The sequence below is a fragment of the Carassius auratus genome, chromosome 5, assembly GCF_003368295.1.
Source record: "Carassius auratus strain Wakin chromosome 5, ASM336829v1, whole genome shotgun sequence".
Taxonomy (NCBI): domain Eukaryota; kingdom Metazoa; phylum Chordata; class Actinopteri; order Cypriniformes; family Cyprinidae; genus Carassius; species Carassius auratus.
The window spans coordinates 5,695,085-5,715,798 of NC_039247.1; the positions used below are offsets into that span (position 1 = coordinate 5,695,085).

The following is a 20,714-nucleotide window of genomic DNA, read 5'->3' on the forward strand; positions in this document are numbered from 1 at the left end:
CTGCAAATTATTTTCTAGGTTGTAGTATTGTATGAATATTGTCCCACTGATAAATACAGTGCAAATAGTTCTGTCCCTTTGGATAACAGTGAAGTGGAAATAAAAATCAACAATAGACTGAACAGTTCCATGTCTGTAACATTTACCACTCTCATCTTTTAAGTCATAAGGCACTAGGTATGTGTGTGTGTGTGTGTGTGTGTGTGTGTGTGTGTGTGTGTGTGTGTGTGACATTAATAAATAATTGTAAAAATGAATATAGTTACATTTCTAAATAAAAATAGTAAAATTAGCTCTATGCTGCTCAGTGCTCATGTAGCCTACCCCAGAGCGCCCTCTCGCGGCTGTAGACGGTAATGTTTTCTCTTGGTCCTGAATAAATGCAACTTATAGTCCAGTGAGATTTATATATGTTTTTTTCCTCGTCATGACGTATTTTTGGACTGATGTAACTTATACCGAAAAATACAGGTAACATTATTATTATTATTTATTATGAGAGTAATTGACACAGACTAGAACTTTAATGTTTCACCCAATTCAGCTCAGATCTTAAGACTCGTCTGACTAGTGTTGCTTGTATAACTGGCCAGACTTACCTTCCCAAAAAATCCTATTTCATTTTATTTCATAAATTTAACTATATTTATTTCCACTTCACTGTTATCCAAAGGGACAGAACTATTTGCACTGTTTTTATCAGTGGGACAATATTCATACAATACTACAACCTAGAAATAATTTGCAGGTCTCAGCAGCACGAATTATGTGCCCAGATACATCTGATTCAAATATTATGCTAATTAACAGTGAGCGTAGTTTCAGACATTACAGTGCTTCACTCGCACTGACTCTTATTCTGCCTGAAAGAATGACAAGACCGAGCTGAAGGCTGTCAGATGAAAACCGATCCGATTCGACCAATCAGATGAAAGCAGCGTTTCAGCTCCGCCCACAAATCCGAATGAAATATTGAAGCCATAAACCGAAATGATCAAAACATACACGGACCAACTGTCTTGTCCATCTTGTCTCACTTGAATCCGCTCCTTGAGCTTTGAGTCTCTGACCTTCTGTAAGCCCCGCCTTGTTCACACAATGATTGACATGGCGCGAGGGCGGGGACACGTGATCGGCTCGGAATGCATTTTCAATGTGCACATTGAATTTTGCTACATTCATTGCGGGACACCGAATGAAAATGTAATCTTAAGTGTCTTGACTGTGAGTGTTAATGCATTTAAGAAAAATAGCATTTAAATGATCATTTTGCCACAGTTTTTGCTTTAACATGTTAGACATATCTAATCATTTCTGTAATACATTTTCATTTTAATTTTGCAACTTATAAAGCGTTAAAATTAATATTCATTTTAAATATTAAAACTGGTGTAGTAAATGGCAAATGAAAATTATGTAATTTAATTTTCATTTTCATTTTGCACCAAACGTTGCACAAATGTATTGGAAAATGTAAATGTAAATACAGAAATGCATTGCCATTTTACATATTGCATTGTCATTTTGCATATTACATCCCAAATTGAATAATGCTACCCATATGCTTCCATACACAAGAAGCCAAGTCCAACAGTTCACGCGCGTCAAACATTAACTCGACAAACGCGTGTCGCAACTCCTGCAACTTCATGTAGACGCGAATCTACAGACAACGCGGGAGAAGAATGGCGACAGCATGGTCTCTGCAAATCTTCAAGAGACAGCAGCATTTCCTTAACAAGGTGCATTCAACAGAGCTGGCCAGGTAATGTGCATTTGTCACGGACAGGTGCTTGTAGCAAGACGATTGCAAAGTTAATCGGCAATGTAAGAAAAATTGCAGATCTAGAGTCCATTCAGTGATATATTAAGTATGTGAGCATTAGATGAATAATATGGACATAATCTTGCTTTTTAACATCAGGGCTTTATGATAAAATATGTGAATGCAGAAGGTAAAGTGTTGGCTTAATGTGCTGCATAAAAGCGTCCTGCAGTCTGACAAGAGAATTTTTAAAGTGCATAAATTCAGTTCCTCATATTATCGCCCACAATGCACAGGTAATATTGCGAGATTTTTCCACATGAAATAACCTTTCCCCTGACATTCCAATAATTTCTGTTTCTTTGAGCACTTAGTGGAACTTGCAGTACGTTTGTTTTTATAAATCAAGTTTGTTATTATTATTTTTATATTTTAGCAGATTTTAACCATAAATAATAAACCAAAAAAGTATTTTTACTGACAAAATAAGGAGTGTTATATAATTGTGCATCTGATTTTGACCCTGATTTGATTTTAACCCTGTATGTATTGAAGAGGAGGTCAACTATAAAACTATAAAAGTTCATATTAAGTCATTAAAACTCTATGCATAATAATTATTAAAGATGGTATTTAGCATGTCACATTGCTGGCCTTTGCTGTCACTACTTGAAATGTCACGTGTGCATACTAGCTTTTTATAATATTGTGCATCGCAGCTTGTGATGCATCACTTGCTGAAACAGTATTGCTTGTGAATCTTTAGAGGTTTTGTGCATACAAGTGATGAAGGCTGGTTGAGTTCCATGTTTGCACACAAAGTGGATGCCAGGAAAGATGCCCACTCCAATCTGCTCTCCAAGAAAGAAACCAGCAACCTCTACAAGATTCAGTGTGAGCCAATGAATCTAAAACCTTCAAGGATGCGCTCAAATCTTTAGGCCTTGGGAGAAATAGTGCATGCAGTATAGTTGATAGGAATTGCTAAAAATATCCCCATGAATGAATGATGTGCTTGCTTGTAATTTTCCTCCAGAAAAACAGCCTATACTTCTTATTTTGTACTAATTGTTTTAATAAATGAGCCTCCAAAGTGTTTATTTGTGGAATTCTGTTGTTTTCAAGAGACCAGCTGTATGAAGAATGGAAATGGATGATTTGAGTGATAAAAGTTATTTCAACTACTGTACAACATCTAGAACAAATAGTTTTTAATCCTGCAAGATACTGGTCCGTTTGTCTTTCCTGACATCTTCAAATCCTGTTTTTTTTTGTTTTTCAGTTCACAATGTCAAACCAGAATACATGGAGGCATACAATAAAATGTCGTAAGCACCCTTTGGATTTTGCAATTTCAATATATTATGCTGATAAAGTATGGAGTCTTGATTTCAGTATGATACTTGCAGGCCTTCCATGTCTAAATGTGATGTACTTTGGTTGCTTGATTGTCCTACGTGACCGTGATATGTTATCATATTATATATTATACTGTCCTGCCCCAGCTTCCTGTTTCAATAGCAAATACATCAACATATGGCATTTTTGAATATTAACATGAATGTTTTTTTCAGCCTGTTGATTATTTCTCTTTTTTTTTTTGTTTAAAAAAGTTTAAAGTTGTTTAAGTTTAAACAAGTTTAAATGAATGAATAATAAAAAAAGATTACTCCTCCTGTCAAAATTACCCTTGTGTCTAAACTACTCCCACTGTCTGTTTTGAGGGATGAGGTACAGAAAGAACTTCATCGTGATGCAGATTATCCGTGTGAAGTCGTTGGAAGTTGGAACACCTGGTACGGTGAACAGGATCAGGCAGGTGAGATGGAAACACATATTTTTGTATTATATTTTTTCATGTTTTAACAAATATTCTCTTATGCTCACTAAGGCTGCATTCATTTGCTCATAAAACATTAAAAAGAATAATGCAGTGAAATATCTGTACGATTTCAAATTGTGATAATACAATGTTTGAACATATTTTAAGATGCGAGTCATTACTCCAGTTTTCAGTGTCACATGCGTTTAAAAAGCATTGTTTTTATTGGTTTGTTTAAATATCTTATGTACAGTATCTTGTTCCAGTGCTAGAGTGACACATGCTGGTTTGTGTTTGTAGTGCATCTCTGGAGGTATTCTGGTGGATATCCTGCTCTTACAGAGTGTTTGCGTAAACTCAACAGCAATGTGGTATTTAACACATCAAAATGCAGAAACATCAAAATGCATATACTGTACTGTTTGCCCTTTGTCACGATGTTTCCTGTGCAGGCGTATCTTGCATTTCGAAAAGAGAGGAGTAAAATGTTGATCTCCCGACACAACCAGCTTCTTCTGGAGTTTAGTTTCTGGAACGAGCCTCTGCCCAGAAGCGGCCCCAACATTTATGAACTGAGAACATATCAGCTACTAGTAAATAACATTTGATTATTCTGTTTTAAAGATGCACCTTTTTATTCAAGCCGTCCAAGATGAGCCCTTTTGTCATCAGAACAGATCTGGAGAATTTAGATTCACTTGCTCAGCAATGGATCCTCTGCAGTGAATGGGTGCCGTCAGATTGAGAGTCCAAATAGCTGATAAAACACTCCATAATAAGGCTTCCTCCAGTGAAAAAGTCTTTCCCTTCTTGTCCTCTCCCATTTAGACTGTTTTGGACTGTTTATGCTTGGGATTGATGCTTGATCTATGAACATTAAGTTATTATGGATAGAGTACTCAAATTTTTGGTGGAAGTAACAGCTTGAAGTTAAAAACATCTTGATGGATTTGTTTCTTACAAACAAGCAGCTTTTTACTTAACAAGACATTAATTGATGGACTGGAGTTGTGTGTTTGGACTCTCATTCTGACGGCACCCATTCACTGCAGAGAATCCATTGGTGAGTAAGTGATGTAATGCTAAATTTGTGAGCTTTTCCTTTAACTTTTTTTCTCTGTTTTTGTCCCGAAATTTCTGAATGAAGCCAGGAACTATGATCGAATGGGGAAATAATTGGTAAGTTTGTGTGTGAATTGTAGAGTTAACTTAAATTGATAGTTCACCTTCAGTTGCTGGTCCCCATTGACTTCTATAGCATTCCACACTATGTAAGTCAGTGGGGACCAGCAACTGAAAGTGAACTATCCCTTTAAGGAAAAATACTGATATTATATGACCATTTTGCATATTTAATCGATTTTTTAATGTTCCAGGGCTCGAGCAATCAAATATAGACAGGAAAACAATGAAGCAGTGGGTGGCTTCTTCACACAGATCGGTGAATTGTATGTTGTTCATCATTTATGGGGTAAAATCATCTTTCACTGAGCTCATATCTTTTTCTGATCATTGCATATTATTAAGTGCTTTAAAATATGTTCTGTGTGTTTTAGCCTATAAAGACCTGCAGTCCAGACAAGAGACCAGAAATGCTGCTTGGTTGAAAGAGGGCTGGGATGTCAATGTGCACTATACAAGTGAGTAAGAGCAAAGACAGAGGGTGTGTGAAATACAATATTGCATAGTGCATAAAAAACATGTGCACATATCATTTTAATGTAGCGTTTCAGAGTTATGCAGATGTTTTTTTACAGTAACATTGAAGACATTTATAATGTTGCAAAAGACTTCTATTTCAAATTTATGTTAAATGTATTCTATTTCAAATAATGTGCTGTTCTTTTGAATTTTATCAAAGAATTCTGAAGAAGAAAAATTAAAAAAGGTAGAACAACTGTTTTCTACATAATAATAATAATAATAATAATAATAATAATAATATTAATTATAATAATATATGTTTTTAGGGCAGCAAATGAGCAAATTAAAATAATTTCTGAAGTGTCACTGTGAAATTAGCTGAATCATAAAAATAATAAATTGCATTTTAAAATGCCTATATTGAAACCGAAAACAGTTCTTTTAAATTGTAATAATATTTTACAATATTACTGATTTTATTGTCTTTTAAATCAAATAAATGTAGCTTTCTTCACCATAAAAGACATCTTTAAAAACATTAAAAGTCTTAAAAACTGCCTTTGAATGGTAGATTGTTTTAATATGCAACCATAAATGAAACCTGCTTTTCTCTGAAATAGAAAAAAAAATGCTTTTAGCTATTTTCAATTATGTTAAAATATCTTAACTTTTGGCAGTCTGATCAAATAATCAGTCTAAAGGGAGATTTGGAAATTCTCGGTATTACTTGTATAAAGAAAATGTGCATACTTCAAATAGTATACTAGAAATATTAATAAATTTGAAGCACAATCCAAGTGTTTTCTTTGTAAACGTCGCCATCTGGTGGATTTCAGTAGAACTGTAAGAACTGTTCAATACATTCAAACTTGTTTATTACTGTTTTTGACAGTGCCTCTTATCCGAAAGATGGAATCAAGAATAATGATCCCCATGGAACATTCACCTCTGCAGTAAAATCAACAGTGTTTCACCTCTGATGATCCCAAATACACAATCCACCAGGAGATATGTACTGTTTAGTTGTGACTTTACTCAAACTCGCCTGAAGTCTTCAGGTCCTTCTAGAAGTAGACAGACAGTTGTGTTAGAGTAGAGCAGGACCTAAACTCTGAAAGATGTTGTGCAAAAGTGTGCCAATGTTAAAACCAATCTGAGAATTACATTGACAGACCCCAGTGCCTTTGCGTGAAGTATATATATCATAAAAAAATTACAGTCTTGTTTTTAGTCATCATTCTCCTTTTCTAATGCCTCATTTGGCCCGTTGGAGTGCATGAGGAAACTGCCTGTCAACATAACTTTTCATTTACAATAATAATAATAATAATAATAATAATAATAAAAAGTGTTAAATTTAACATGTTTATCACCATATGTTGTAAAATGTAATTAAAAAAAACTCTAGGATAATAAATGAAATAATTTCCGTTGACCTGTAGTCTCTTCTTACATTTTATAATAATTTTGATGTTACCAAGGTCATTTTCACTGTATTTAAAAACTTAAGCTTTGCAGCTGGTTACCCTTTGAAACAGGCCATTTTAATACTGCTGTCCCTTTAAGAGCAGGGGGGCGTGTGACCCATACAAGTAGAATACAAAAACACGAGCTGGTAGAATGGCTTGAAACGATGGGTTCCAAAGTGGGTGTGGCTTCGTGACGCGTATGTTTTCAGATTTGATGGATTTAAGTAATAATTCTCCGAATCACAATCAATAATTTTGGCAGTTTCTCCTTACCGTTCTCGGGTGTAAAATAATCCCGTGAATATTTGCTGAAGCGAAATGTAAGCGTGATTGTCACGTGATACCTGTTACTTTGCTCAGCGTTGATCGGATTCGCCTTAACGCGATAACTTGTGATGACTTCATTTTGGATTTTTTAAATATAAATATTTTACATAGGAGTTTTTTATTTATTTATTTATTTACATATTTACACATCTTAAATAAGAAATGAATATACTAATTCAAATCAGATTTTACGCCCCTGGAGGAAGACAACTGAATGTCCCATTGTAAACATCATTTTTAGATCCACTTTCCAATTAGTTTTCGAATCGAGTTACATCGAATGAGTCTCTTGAACCAGTCAGCAACAGCGTGCCCGTCCCGATGCTCGAAGATGGAGCGGTTTGGTAACAGATCGCATAGGCTGAACTCACGTTGCGTTATTTAACGCGTCCACCTGCACTGCATAGAATACATTTTTCTGGAGGACTAGCGAACGATGGACCTGCACATCTTGGACCATAGATTAAGGGTCACATCCATCAGTAAATCGGGACTTGAACAGTACACACACCCCCTAATCAAACTGATATTTCTCAGAAACCGGACGAGGTAAGAACAGTCAACGCATGTATGAGTTTGCAAACATGTTTTTACGCGTTTGATGGGGCAACAGCTCTTAATTAAACATCAGTTCAAATACATAGCTCGCTTGTTTACAATGGGTTCAAATGCAAAGTAAGAGCCTCGCCCTGTTTTGGTTAGTTTGGAGAAATGATAAATGACCAGATAATGTCAGTTCATGCACATGCACGTGAGACCTTTAACTTATTCTTAACATTACACATTGAAACAACAATAAAAGGAAGCGGTTTTTCAATAAAGTGCACAATTTCTTGTGCTCAGCTATGGATTGAAATAATGTATCGTAAAACCTAATAGAGCTGTCTAACCTGGCTAGACAACATTTTTGGGCATGCAGGTTTTGACATACATCCCATAAATTAAGTTTTCATCCTGATTTAAAACTTTGCATGTGAAAAAATAACCCCCAGTTGACATTCACTACCTGTACGTTAACATGGGACAAAATTAAAACACTAAAAATTTTACTTTATTATTGCATATATCTACAGAGGCCTCCAAAGGTATCTGCAGACTTAAACATGTATGGATTTGTTCTCATTAGACAATAACTAAATATCACCAAGTTACTGGTAGATATGTATTTACTTAATTTTCTGTACATCTCATTTGCTGACATTAAATTCTATGTTAATTATGGCATCATATCATAATTTATTGACCACCTTTCGCTATAGATATTCATTGAAAAACCCATGTTGTTTGTTGACTTGTTAGTAATGTTTTGTTTAATGCCACCGCTCTAATTGTTTTTGTGCCAGATTAATGCTTTCTTGATTGCAACATGTAACAATCACCTGTCTGAAACCATACAATAGCTTTGAGTGAAGAGCAGACTGAAATCTTCTTTTCTGTAGCTCTTAAAATACTCTTCATGCATGAGCATATTCTGACTTGCCTTGTCAGTTTTGATATAATTGACGACAAGCAGCATTGGTTCTTGATGTGTCTTGCTTTACTTAATAGGACATGTTAAGAGTTTAAGTGGTGACCAATTTCTTTTTTGGGTGAATTATGCTTTTAAAGGTCAGAAGGATTGCTCACACAAACACAACATTATCTCATCCGGTAATGTTATCTTCTTCTTTGTCTTCTTTAATAACTTTGGTTCTGAAATGTATTGTTAATTTGTGCAACAATTCTGTGAAACCACACAAACTATTCTAGAAGATAAAATATTATATTATATTATTATATTATAATAATTTTTCATCTTTTAGGGGCACCTGATTGATTAATCGAAAAATAAAAAATAAACTAATTGTGAAATGGATCCCTGTGTTTTTCTGTCAAAATAAGAGTTTGATGGTTTATCTTTTGACAATTTTGAAAAAAGCATAGCAAAAAAAAAAAAAAAAAAAAATATATATATATATATATATATATATACACACACACACACACACATACAGTACATGCAAATTTTCCTGTGTGTATAATGAACATGCATAGGATAGTTAGTAGTTGAGGTAATGATTTATCAGTAATTTAAGACTTTAATAAAAGTCTTTTCTCTCTCTCTCTCTCTCTCTCTCTCACTCACTCACTCACTCACTCACTCACTCACTCACTCACAGAAATCTATTATCTGAACTGAAATACAGCACACTGCTATAGAGAACATAGTCCTTTCCCTTTTCTCACTGTTCTGGAGGATGTTGGTTTAACACCACTCCTATCTTTCTCTGTTTTCCAGAAGGCTTTGGATCACTTACAGGAAGTTGACCCCTGGGAGCTCTAGATATTGATAGGAAGTGTGAGACTAGCTGACACAATGCTGCTTTGCTGAGTTAGCCCTGAGGGTGGGGGATGTATTATTTCCTTCTGTTTGGCCCTGCATTGATGTGCCCACTGGATGGGGTCCGGATTGCATTGTGCTGAGTTGCAGACAGCACAGGAATCAGCTGTGAATGAAGAGTACAGTAAAGTATCGCAGCTCGAGCACTGCTTTGTTTTAGGTTTTAGGACAACTTTGATGAAAGGTTTTGATCCACTTCAAATAGTGCATACATGTATACACACACACACACACACACACACACACAGTATATATTATGTAAACACAAACTGTTATTTTGGATGCGACTAATCATGATCAATCGATTTTACAACCCTAATAATAATAATCGAACTCAAAAACTGTTGTACACTTAAGTTTTTACACTTTCACTTTTTTTTTTAAAGAAATTAAAACTTTTATTAATCAAGGATGCATTCAATTGATCAAAAGTGACAGTGAAAAAATGTATAATGCTACTAAATATTTCTATTTCAAATAAATGTTGTTCTTTTGAACATTTCTATTAATCAATGAATACATTTTAGAGAAAAATATTAAGCAGCACAACTGTTCTCAACATTGTTAATAATCAGAAATGTTTCTTGAGCAGCAAATCAACATATTAGAATGATTTCTGAAGATCACGTGACACTGAAATCTGGAGTAATGATGCTGAAAATTCAACTTTACATCACAGGAATTAAATTATATTTATATTTAAATTATAGTTATTTCACAAGATTATTGTATTTTTGATCAAATAAATGCAGCCTTGGTGAGCAGAAGAGACTTGATTCAAAAACTTTTTTTTTTTTTTACTAAATTTTTTGAAAAGTAGTGTACCATATGAACCACCTCCCTGCTGGAACACTCTTTACAACAATCTGCCATTGTGTTTTTTTTTCCATTATGCATTATGTCTGATCTGTCTGTTTGGTTTTGCTTCTTTGTCTCTCTCCCTCTATTTATTTTCCATCTCTCTTGTGGTTTTCTCTTTCTCTCACAGATGCAAATTTTTCAGTCTCACAGAGACTCCGGAAAATTACACCGTTGTCCTCGATGAGGAAGGATTTAAAGGTAAATCACACACGTGAACTGCCGTCCTAAGGATCTTGTGTTCAGTTGACGATGACACACATTGTACATTTCCAAAAACTTGAGTTAACATTGTTATTTGCATAATTTCATGATTGGCTATATATAATGGTAGAAAATTTAAATGACTCTTTATTTGATTGTTTTATTACTTGAAACCACACTGAAATGTAACGACGGAAAATCTGTGACATGTTTAAACAAGACTTGGTACATTTTCTTTATTTTTTCTTTTTTTTTGCTGTTTTTGCAGTTTTATTTTTTATTTATATTTTTTAAATAAAAGTTTCTTGTGCTCTCCCAAACTGCATTTATTTGATTAAAAAAATACTCAATTTTTGCTAAAAAAAAATTAATAAAAATAAAATAAATAAAACAGTAATATTGTGGAATGCTATTAAAATGATTAAATATTTAAATAATATTATGAAATTATTTTCCATTTGAAGCAGAATTTTCGCCAGTCATTTCTCCAAATTTTTGTGTCTTTTTTTTCAGAAATAATTTTAATATGCTAATTTGGTGCTCAAGTAGCATTAACAATAATTATTATTATTATCACAGTTGAAAACTGTTTTGCTTCTTAATACTTTTGTGAAATATTTTTTCATCTTTATGCATGTCCTTACTTTCACTTTTGAACAATTTATTCATCAAGGACACATACAATTATGTATACAAATTTGGGAGCTACAATTCCAAACTGAATTGTAGCTCCTTTTCAATGCAAAGTATTGTTAACTAACAGAATCACAAGTTTGATCACTTAGAAAAATAATAGTGCACCATTCCTCAACAAGCAGTTCAAGTTCTGTAGCTCAAACAGTGCAGGGTGAGTTTCTCAGTTGAAGTTCTCCACTAAAAACATCCTTTTTTTCCTATGAATATTTAGTGAAATGTGAAGTAATTGAACAAACGAGTTAAAACTGGTATATTTGTATACTGACACTGACTTCTGTGTGTGCTCTTCATCACATCCTCATCCTCCAGAGCTCCAGCCGTCTGAACACTTACAGGTGGAGGGCTCCACTTGGCTCCCGCTCAATGTAGTCTCCAATGGCAATGCCTCCAGCAGCTCACAGGCCGTGGGCGTCACCAAAATCGCCAAATCTGTGATCGCTCCATTGGCCGAGCAGCATGTGTCCGTCTTCATGCTCTCCACCTATCAGACCGACTTTATTCTGGTAAGCGAGTCTGGTGCGTCTCTGTGATCATTGAGACATCGAATTGAAGCCTGTCAGCATGAAAACTGCACCAAGTATTGTGTCAGTGAATCAGGGTTATTACAAAAAATGCAATACTTGAAATACAATAAATGTTAACTGATATCTTATATAAAAAACATAAACATTTAAAAAACACAAAACAAAATGACTAAACTAAGCTTAAAATGAAAAAAAAAAAAAAAACTCAAATCAAATAGTTTTGTTGCTTTCTTTGGTTAGTCAAACACAGCACAAAGCTGGGATCAAAGAACCCAGAGACACAGAACAGTGTTAATAAATCATTTATTAAGGAAAAGGCAGCATAAACATGGCTAACATCAAACACACCTGCCATTTGTAAATGTTTTACAATTTTATGACGCTTCTGATTTAATAAGTTGGTAGATGTGTGATGAACATTGTGTAATGTTGATCGGTCTTTGTGCATTATACTTTCGAGGGCAGTTACACTTTTGTAATAATAATAATTTACAGTTTTGCTAATAGCTCTAGAGCTTATGGGAAACAAAATTTTCTTAAAGTTTTCTCGGCTGCTTATCCCATCCACATGAAATTTAGACTGATTTAATGTTTTTTTTTTCTTTTCATTTATTAAAAAAACAAACTGTGTAGTGAAACTGTTGCCCAATATTGACTAATATTTATTGAATGTAAAGTCCAAACTTTACAAAACTTGCAAAGAAACCACATGCTAAAGGTGCGCACCAAATAGTCACCCACAGTGTGTGCATCAACAACAACAACAAAACTGTGAGATTGATGTTTTGCATGTTGTTGTCTGGGAGCAAGTGCTGCTACCATATGCTAAAAATACAAAAGTAAAGTACAAAACTAACGTAATCCACCCCATGCAGTGCAGTTACGTGCTTTATATGCAAAAAATGGTTATTAAATATAATGTTTGTTATTAAAGCTATGTAAATGTTGGCGCTCTAGCGGTTAATAAACAGAACTGCACGCATCACGCAGAAGAACATTCTAACCGGAGCTACTTCTCCATATGTGTTTCTGTGGTGATTCACGCAGGTGACGAACCCGCGAACAAGAGACCAAAAATAATCACTCATTATAAATGTACCGTAGTGATTTGTGATAACACAAAAAGTCAGTTTGGTGGATGAATTTATGATGTACTCGCACAGAAAAAGTTAGCTAGTGTTGCTTTAACATACTAAAAGGGATGTCTGTGCTGTAGGTGCGAGAGAAAGACCTGGCGGTGGTGGTGGAGACTCTAGCGGAGGAGTTTAATGTTTTCAGAGAGGAGGGAGGAGAGTCAGTGCCTGTCCACAGTCAGGACGCCTGCAACGGCCTTCAGCGAAATGGCAGAGAGGGTGAGAAAACAGTGAAAGAAAGGCATACACTACCATTCAAAAGTTTGGGCTCGGTGTGAAGTCTATTATGCTCTTCAAGCCTGCAAATATTTGATTAAAAATACAGTAGAAACAGCAATATTGTGTATTATTACAATGTAAAATAACTGTTTTCTATTTGTATGTCGTTTAAAATGTAATATTTCTGTGATGCAAAGCTGAATTTTCAGCATCATTAATCCAGTCTTCAGTGTGACATGATCCTTCAGGAATCTTTCTAATATTGATGATATCATCATCGTCACAAGATTATCATCGCCAATTTTGGAAGCTGTGCTATTTTTTTTCCAGGATTCTTTAATGAATAGAAAGTCTAATGATGAACAGCATTTATTTAAACAGAATTGTTTTTGTAACAATATAAATGTCTTTTTTTTGTCACTTTTGATATATTTAATGCATCTTTGCTGAATAAAGTGTTTAAAAAAAAAAAAACACTCAACATTTGAACTAATGCAGTGGCTTCTAAAAAAGCCCATATAATGAGAAATAGTGAAATAGATTATTTAAGAGTCATCCATTATGCGATTAATCGTCCGTGTGTGTTCAGTTCCACAGGCAACAGTTCATCCGGTGCTGATTCCAGAAAATCATTTTTGCGTAATGAGCTTGGATCCAGACACACTGCCAGCGATTGCCACAACCCTCATAGACGTTCTGTTTTACTCTAACAGGTAAGAAACTCATGCAGTGATGCTGTATCCATCTCATTTTTCACTGCTTTGAGTTTATTTCCTCTTCAGCACATTACTTAGCTGATCAATATTGTTTTATCATTTGACTGCCACCAAGAGGCGTCTTGAACCAAGTCACAGTTTATGAAACATTAGGTGAACTGTTTTTTTTTTTTGTGGTCTCTTTGTGTATGCAGCTATTTCCCTTGGTATATTAAATTAGAACAAGTTGTAGGTTAAGTATTCTTGTTTATTTTTTTATTTTTTTATTTTGAATGCATTTTTCTCCTGCAGATCTAAAGAGGATGCCAGTGTTGATCAGGACATGGAATATATCGTGTTTTTCTCCTTCTCTCTGATTGATGGATACATCTCTTTGGTGATGGACACAGAAGCACAGAGACAGTAAGACCCTCACAGAGTCATGAACAGGTCATCATATCAAAGCTTTGCACGTTGCTATGAACACATGTTTGTGTTTGTTTGTTTGTGTGTGTGTGTGTGTGTGTGTGTGTGTGTGTCAGATTCCCCACTGATCTCCTCTTCACCAGCTCTTCTGGTGAGCTCTGGAGGATGGTGAGAATAGGAGGACAGCCACTCGGCTTCGGTGAGGCTTCTTTTGGCCATTTGAATGTCTCATGTATCCTTTAGCCATGCCATAATGCACTGCAGCAAGCTCAGTGAACGAAAAAGAAAAAATCATGCAGGATGACTCAAATGAATAAAAATAAAGATTATAAATTTACTTTCAACATTACAAGCAATCATAAAAAATAGGTATTTTAATTAATTTTAAGCTGTAGTTACGTGTACTTATCATGTTAATATCAGTAAATTGTGCAAATTGCAAATGTAAACCAAAATTCAACCCTAAATGTAGCCCTGTAGTAAGTTAATGTAATTAATCAATTACTCTGTGCTTTATGTAATTAGACTGTAACACTCCCACCTTACATTGAAGTGTAACCAAACCTTTAAAAATGTAATCTTAATTTAATTTGGTTATGATTTTAATGATTTTATACTAATAATCATTTAATAAATAATTATTTTAATTTATATAAAAGGTAATCTAATTTAAATAAAATTATTATTACTCTAGGGTTTCCCAGACTAGAGTTTCGTGAGGAAACTGCAGGAGGTTCCTAAATGGATGAAATCCTAATCATTAGTAGAATTTATGGCTAAAGTCTATGTGATTGTTCCACCAGCTGGGAACAGTCCAGGAAAACTTCTGTGAGAGTGATATTGTGATGGCACCACAAAGTGTTGTTCACTTGCAGAATACAAGCATCTGGAGGTCTGAACTAGCAAGTTTAGGTTTATTAGTGGCATTGGTTGTCTTGTAGGCTAAAATCAGTACTTTGAATTTGGCGTGAGCATCTATTGGCAGCCAATGCAAACTGATGAAGAGAGGTGTGACGTGGGCATTCTTCGGCTTGTTGAAGACCACTCTTTCTGCTGCATTCTGGATCCGTTGTAGAGGCTTAATAGTAAATCCCGGAAAGCACGCAAAGTGAGCATTACATTAGTCCAGTCTGGAGAGAACAAGACCTTGCTCTGATTGGAAGGGTATAATCTTCCTGATGTTGTATACAGCAAATCTGCAGGACCTGGCTGTTATAGCAATAGAGTCTGTAGAGATTAACTGATCATCAATCACAACTCCTGGCTTTCCTGGAAGGAGCTATGGTTACTAGGACAAACCTAGTTGTATAGAGAAGATGTGATGAAGTGCTAGGTTGGCTGAGACCACGAGGAGTTCTGTCTGATGGTCCTTCATCCAGCCAGAAATATCTGTCAGGCAGGCTGCAATGCAAACAGCTACTGTGGGATCATCTGGATGGAATGAGAAGTAGAGATGAGTGTCATCAGCACAGCAGTGATAGGAAAAGCCATGACAGATCATAATGATGACATGTAAATGGAGAAGTGGTCCAAGCTAGCATAAAATATGCTGAAACGGGTGGATTTTGACATTCCTAAAATTCACGGGCGGGGATGTGGGCGGATAACTAAGTCTTTGCAGGTGGGTAGTAGTAGCACGGATTAAAAATGTGTGCAATATTTGTATGTCTACATTTCCATTACACAAACACAACAACGATATGACATTTGACCCATCACGTCACCACCACTGCGACAGCGCTGCGAGAGAGAGAGAAACTTTTCCACAGCTGGATTTATAATTCAAGAATGGAGAACGCAACCTAAACCTGGGACTGTGGACGATATCCTTTTCCTGCTCGGTAACCTTAAGGGAAAGTAAATGCATAGTGTTTTTTATTTTTATTAATAGATCTATTTGCGTATAGTTATCAGGTTCCATAGCCTATTTAGGTGCCGATGGTACTTGAATGGGGCAAAACTAAGCGCACTTTCGTTTGATTAGCACATTAATGACACTGATGTGATTTTGAGAGAGGTGCGAGATAAAAAATAAAACACTTTAATTGGAATGATTTTAGAGTGTGTGATTTATCCCGGGCGCGGATCGGGTAACGGGCCAAATATTAACGGCTCTAGGTGGGAGCGGATTTAATTTTTATATTATCACGGGTGACGGTTCAGATCTAGTGCTGAACTAAGCAGGTACGGCCGGGCGCGGGTCTCCAAAAATGGACCCGTGCAGGACTCTAGTCCAAGCACTGAGCCCTGAGGAACCCCAATAGCAAGAAGTTGTGACTTGGATACCTCTCCCCTCCAAGACACCCTGAAGGACCTACCTGAGACGTAAGACTTCAACCACTGGACTGCTGCTCCTGAGATGCCCAACTTCATGAGGGTGAAGAAGAGGATATAGTGGTTAACTTTGTCAAAAGCAGCAGACAGATCCAGCAAGATGAGTACTAAAGATTTGGAATCGTTGGATCGTTGCCAGTCTCAGGGCTTCAGTAACCGTCCTTACCTTCAGTCCTAGTTGAGTGGCCACTTTTGAAGCCAGATTGGTGGTTGTCCAGATGATCGTTCTGTGCAAGAAACATAGAGAGTTGATTGAACACCACTTGCTCAAGTGTCTTTGCAATGAATGGAAGAAGGCATACTGGTCTGTAGTTTTTTAAAAGTGCTGATTTTTTTTAGGTTTTCTTAAGCAGTGGGGTTACCCAAACCATCTTAAATGTTGTGGGAAATGACCAGTGTGAAGTGAGGTGCTGATAATGTGAGTAAGTGCAGTTATGATTGAAGAAGAAGATGACTTGAAAGAGGCGAGTGGGGATAGAATCAGGCAGACAGGTAGTATTATTGGAAAGGATAAGTCTTCTTCTGAGAGTGGAGAGAGGGAGTGTGTATTTGTTATGAAGCTTGGTGTTCAGTCCCAGTTAGAAGTGATGAGGAAGTGGTCTGAGGTGTGAAACAGAGTCACTGAAAGTGTTATCAGTGGCGCAGTAGAGTGTCAATATATGGTCTAATTGGTTACCTGATTTGTGAGTAGATAAAGTAGACACTCGCTTGAGGTCAAATGAAGCAAATGGAGTGTTGACGTCAGCAGCCTGAATTGTTGATTTGAGATGGTTGGAGATCAAATTTCTATTTATTTGTAGACCGTTACCTCCACCCCTCGCTCAATTGGGAGAAATTAGGGAAAAGGTTAAATGGAGAGGGCTGCAGGAGTGGCAGTGTCCTCAGGTTTGATGCAAATCTCAGTTAGGGCCATGAGATTGAGACTTGAATGAGTAGCAGTAGATTAAATAAAGTCTTTGTTTACAGCAGACTGGCATTTCCAGAGACCAATTGGAATAGAGGGTAGAGTAGTAGAGGACATAGGGCCTCTAGATTTCACTGCATCCAACATTGAGTGTTATTTATGAGTTTTGGTGGTAATGTTAGGCAAGGCGAGTTTATTTATAAAGCACATTTTGATTATAATAATAAAATAATCATAAAAATAAAACAAGGAATTTAAAATCTTTGAAAATGATTTAAAATTAATTTAAGACATTCAATAATTTCTGATTGCATAAAATACAGTGCAATCAGTTTGGACATCGCACAGTGCTCATTCAATAAATGCACAGCTAAACTGATGAGTTTTGAGTCATTGTACTTACCAATTATATACTCACCTGATTCCTTGTTATTGAATTCAGCTGGCCAAGTCTTACTACTTACCAAACCGAAACTGAAAAGCCACGCGATATGCACACAAACAAACTCTTGAGCACTCATTACACCATGAAAAAACAACAATGTTCCATTGCTTGCAACAACAACAGTGTTAAAATCTAATGAGAAAAGAAACTACACTTAGAAACTGCTGTCCTCTTAGGATCCCTAGGTGTATAAATGACTCCCTTAATATTTTCCTGTCTGATCCAAATCCTAGTCCATACAAGTGCAAAATCTGTTCAGCTGAGTGATAGATGAAGGAACGCAACATATTGAATCAGAAAGTCACATTTATTGCAGTTATTTGCCATTATCTCACTCTCTCTGTTTCCTTTTTCAGATGAATGTGGGATAGTTGCTCAGATCTCTCAGCCTCTTGCAGACAGTGATATATCAGCGTATTACATCAGCACCTTCAGCTTTGATCATGCTCTGGTAATCCTGTTTTTTTCTTTTTGATACTCAAAACATTTTAGCTCTGTGTAGTAGTTGACTGATATGGTTTTTGCATTGCATTAAACATAAATATGATTAATAGACCCATTCAGGGTGATAAAAGATAATAATCACACTGTGTGCATTTATTTTGCCCTTAATGATCTACTGACATTCAGTCTGAGGTTATGTGTCTAGTCTACAGCATATGTATTTAGTACATTTGAATCTTTTTTGATATTTGTGTAACACTGAGCAACAGGAGGCAAATGGTTGCCTAGTAACCAGAAAACAGAAGAATTTCTGAATCTGATCTAATTGGACAATTCACTGCCTATTTCCATGATGTCATGTGAAATCAGATCATCTGGTTGTCCTTGCTTTCTATTCTTTCCTTTTTTCCTGGAAACCCTCAAATATTTTAGCAGAAACTTTCTTGTTCCCGATTGGTCAGGTGATTGATCATTAGATCATCAATATGATGTAATATTAAAATGTGTCTCTTACGAGACTCTCTGAAATACTTGCTTCTGATTGGTGAATTGCTTCAACATTGTGCACGGAATATCAAATATTTTAGTAGTTTTGTAGTATATCACAGTTCAAATCGCAATCACAACATATGACAAAATTAGTGCAGTCCATACAAAGTAACTGTAAACTAATTATAAACGTTGAAACAAGTAATGTAATCTAAGTCAAGTACTTAATTTTTAGAATTTGATTATGAAATCTGGATTACATTTAATACACCGTTTTATTAAATTAAAACACTTTGTATCATTTATCGGCTTACTTGCAGGTCATGTGACCTTTAAATGACACCAGAGAACCGTAAACATGGAAATGTTCAAATGTTTGAAATATCAGCATATTTTTTTCCACTGACATAATAGTTTTGGACCCCCCCCATATAGTAAAATGTGGGCGATGGAAATGCAATGTAGGTTTTTATTTTTAATTCTGACATAATAAGAGACATGATTCAGTCATCGCTGTTTTTAGGATGTTTTCCCACGCAAACCCAAATAAACCATGTGCAGAATTTTATTATATAGGGCATGGTAATGATCTAATCGTTCAGTGCAAGCCTGAAGTCCTCGTGCGTTCACATGACCTTGCAGTAGAAAAGGAAGTGTGCGCTACTTTGTCATGACCTTCATCTGTTTCCGTTTTTTCATCTTTTGCCACAGTGTCACAAAAACAATTATTATTATTGTAATTTTTTTTTTTATATAAGCATTTATTTTATGGTTGCTGTTGTTAATAATAACCATTATTGTTAGCATTTAAATACTTTTCAAACTGTTAATTTTTATTATTTATTATTATATTATTATATAATTTTCTAAGGGTCTTGCTGTAAACATTGTGTTTAAGACCACGTGTAGAGAAAAAAAAAATATATTTTTTTTTTAAATACTTTATAAAAAAAAAAAAAACTTTTTATAAATATTTTTTGGAGGGGTATTTTTAACTTCTGAAAATATGTTGTTCCATGCATGCATCATTGTGTCTTTCCATAAATACCTCTGTGCATCCATCTCTACATGAAAACATGCACCATATCAGTCTGAGCTGATTCCTATGAGATGATGCATCTCGGTTTACTCCCATCCTAAAAAACTCTTCATACCAATGTGTGTTGTTCAGCTGACAGCATGTGATATCCTTAAAATTTGAGCATGTTTGGATGGGGACGTAATCGTCTTTGTGTTTTTGTGTCATCTCAGTCTAAATCTTTTTTTGTCTCAGGTGCCAGAAGAAGATTTAGCGAGCGTGACTGAGATGCTTCAAGCTCAGAGGATGTCCAGTTGAAAAAGTGTAGAAAAAAACCTACACGGTGGATGGTAGATCTTATTTGAGCCACTTCCACTCAGTATTACTCCGCAACCTGCGGTGATTCAGTCACTGCATCTGAAAGCTTGGGCTTAAAACAGGCCTAAACTAAAACAGTGGCATTTTGCTTTGAAATGACATTTTTGCAGCATGTTAATGATCGATTATTTTAAGCATATTTTTTACTTAACTGAATTATGTTTATTTCTTAATTTTCGGGGTAAGGATAACACAATGTTCTATAATATGCAACTGGAAATTCCCTTTGGTTTAGCTGCTGTCATTATGTTCTGCAAAAATCATTATTCCTTTGAGTATTGCACACAGACGTCTTCCAGTATTGTCAGAATCAGGTTTTTTTTTCTTAAGTAACCCTGTTTAAGGTTAAGCTAAATACATGTTATTGTTGTAACAACTTATGGTGTCACTGAAACATTGCACTTAGAAAAGCAGTTACTGAATCAGCAAATACCAAAGTCATACTGTTATGAATGGCTCTTGCATCAAACCATATTTACACAAAGTTGGGTAAATCTCTCAAGAACATATCCAGCTCATATTTCACCCCAAAAACAAAAT

The 20,714-nt window shown here is 35.5% G+C and overlaps 2 protein-coding genes across 3 annotated transcripts; both read left to right on the top strand.

Annotated features, from left to right (window-relative positions):
* Window positions 1–1,574: 1,574 nt before the first annotated feature.
* LOC113072309 (protein NipSnap homolog 1-like) lies at window positions 1,575–6,546 on the top strand. The gene is made up of 10 exons (XM_026245323.1): window positions 1,575–1,765; window positions 2,532–2,659; window positions 3,048–3,093; window positions 3,490–3,584; window positions 3,888–3,958; window positions 4,040–4,180; window positions 4,735–4,766; window positions 4,964–5,058; window positions 5,144–5,227; window positions 6,124–6,546. The coding sequence occupies exons 1-10, from the start codon at window positions 1,686–1,688 to the stop codon at window positions 6,186–6,188; spliced, it is 837 nt and encodes a 278-aa protein (XP_026101108.1). The 5' UTR covers window positions 1,575–1,685; the 3' UTR covers window positions 6,189–6,546.
* A 651-nt stretch (window positions 6,547–7,197) lies between these two features.
* Window positions 7,198–20,123, top strand: LOC113072288 (cytosolic arginine sensor for mTORC1 subunit 1-like). 2 transcript variants are annotated; one of them, XM_026245314.1, is made up of 10 exons: window positions 7,198–7,576; window positions 8,636–8,677; window positions 10,396–10,466; window positions 11,475–11,668; window positions 12,906–13,041; window positions 13,631–13,754; window positions 14,049–14,159; window positions 14,279–14,361; window positions 18,202–18,296; window positions 20,052–20,123. In XM_026245314.1, the coding sequence occupies exons 1-10, from the start codon at window positions 7,464–7,466 to the stop codon at window positions 20,112–20,114; spliced, it is 1,032 nt and encodes a 343-aa protein (XP_026101099.1). In that variant the 5' UTR covers window positions 7,198–7,463; the 3' UTR covers window positions 20,115–20,123. The 2 variants fall into 2 exon arrangements, with proteins under 2 accessions (XP_026101099.1, XP_026101103.1); XM_026245318.1 differs by lacking the exon at window positions 8,636–8,677 and having other exon boundaries at window positions 7,203–7,576.
* The last annotated feature ends 591 nt before the right edge of the window (window positions 20,124–20,714 follow it).

Coding starts and splice junctions, on each gene's coding strand:
- LOC113072309 (XM_026245323.1), top strand. CDS start 1,686: ATGGCGACAGCATGGTCTCTGCAAATCTTCAAGAGACAGCAGCATTTC. Junction 2,660..3,047: donor CAACCTCTACAAGATTCAGT/GTGAGCCAATGA, acceptor TTTGTTTTTCAG/TTCACAATGTCAAACCAGAA. Junction 4,767..4,963: donor ATCGAATGGGGAAATAATTG/GTAAGTTTGTGT, acceptor TTAATGTTCCAG/GGCTCGAGCAATCAAATATA.
- LOC113072288 (XM_026245314.1), top strand. CDS start 7,464: ATGGACCTGCACATCTTGGACCATAGATTAAGGGTCACATCCATCAGT. Junction 13,042..13,630: donor TCAGCGAAATGGCAGAGAGG/GTGAGAAAACAG, acceptor GTGTGTGTTCAG/TTCCACAGGCAACAGTTCAT. Junction 18,297..20,051: donor TCAGCTTTGATCATGCTCTG/GTAATCCTGTTT, acceptor TTTTTGTCTCAG/GTGCCAGAAGAAGATTTAGC.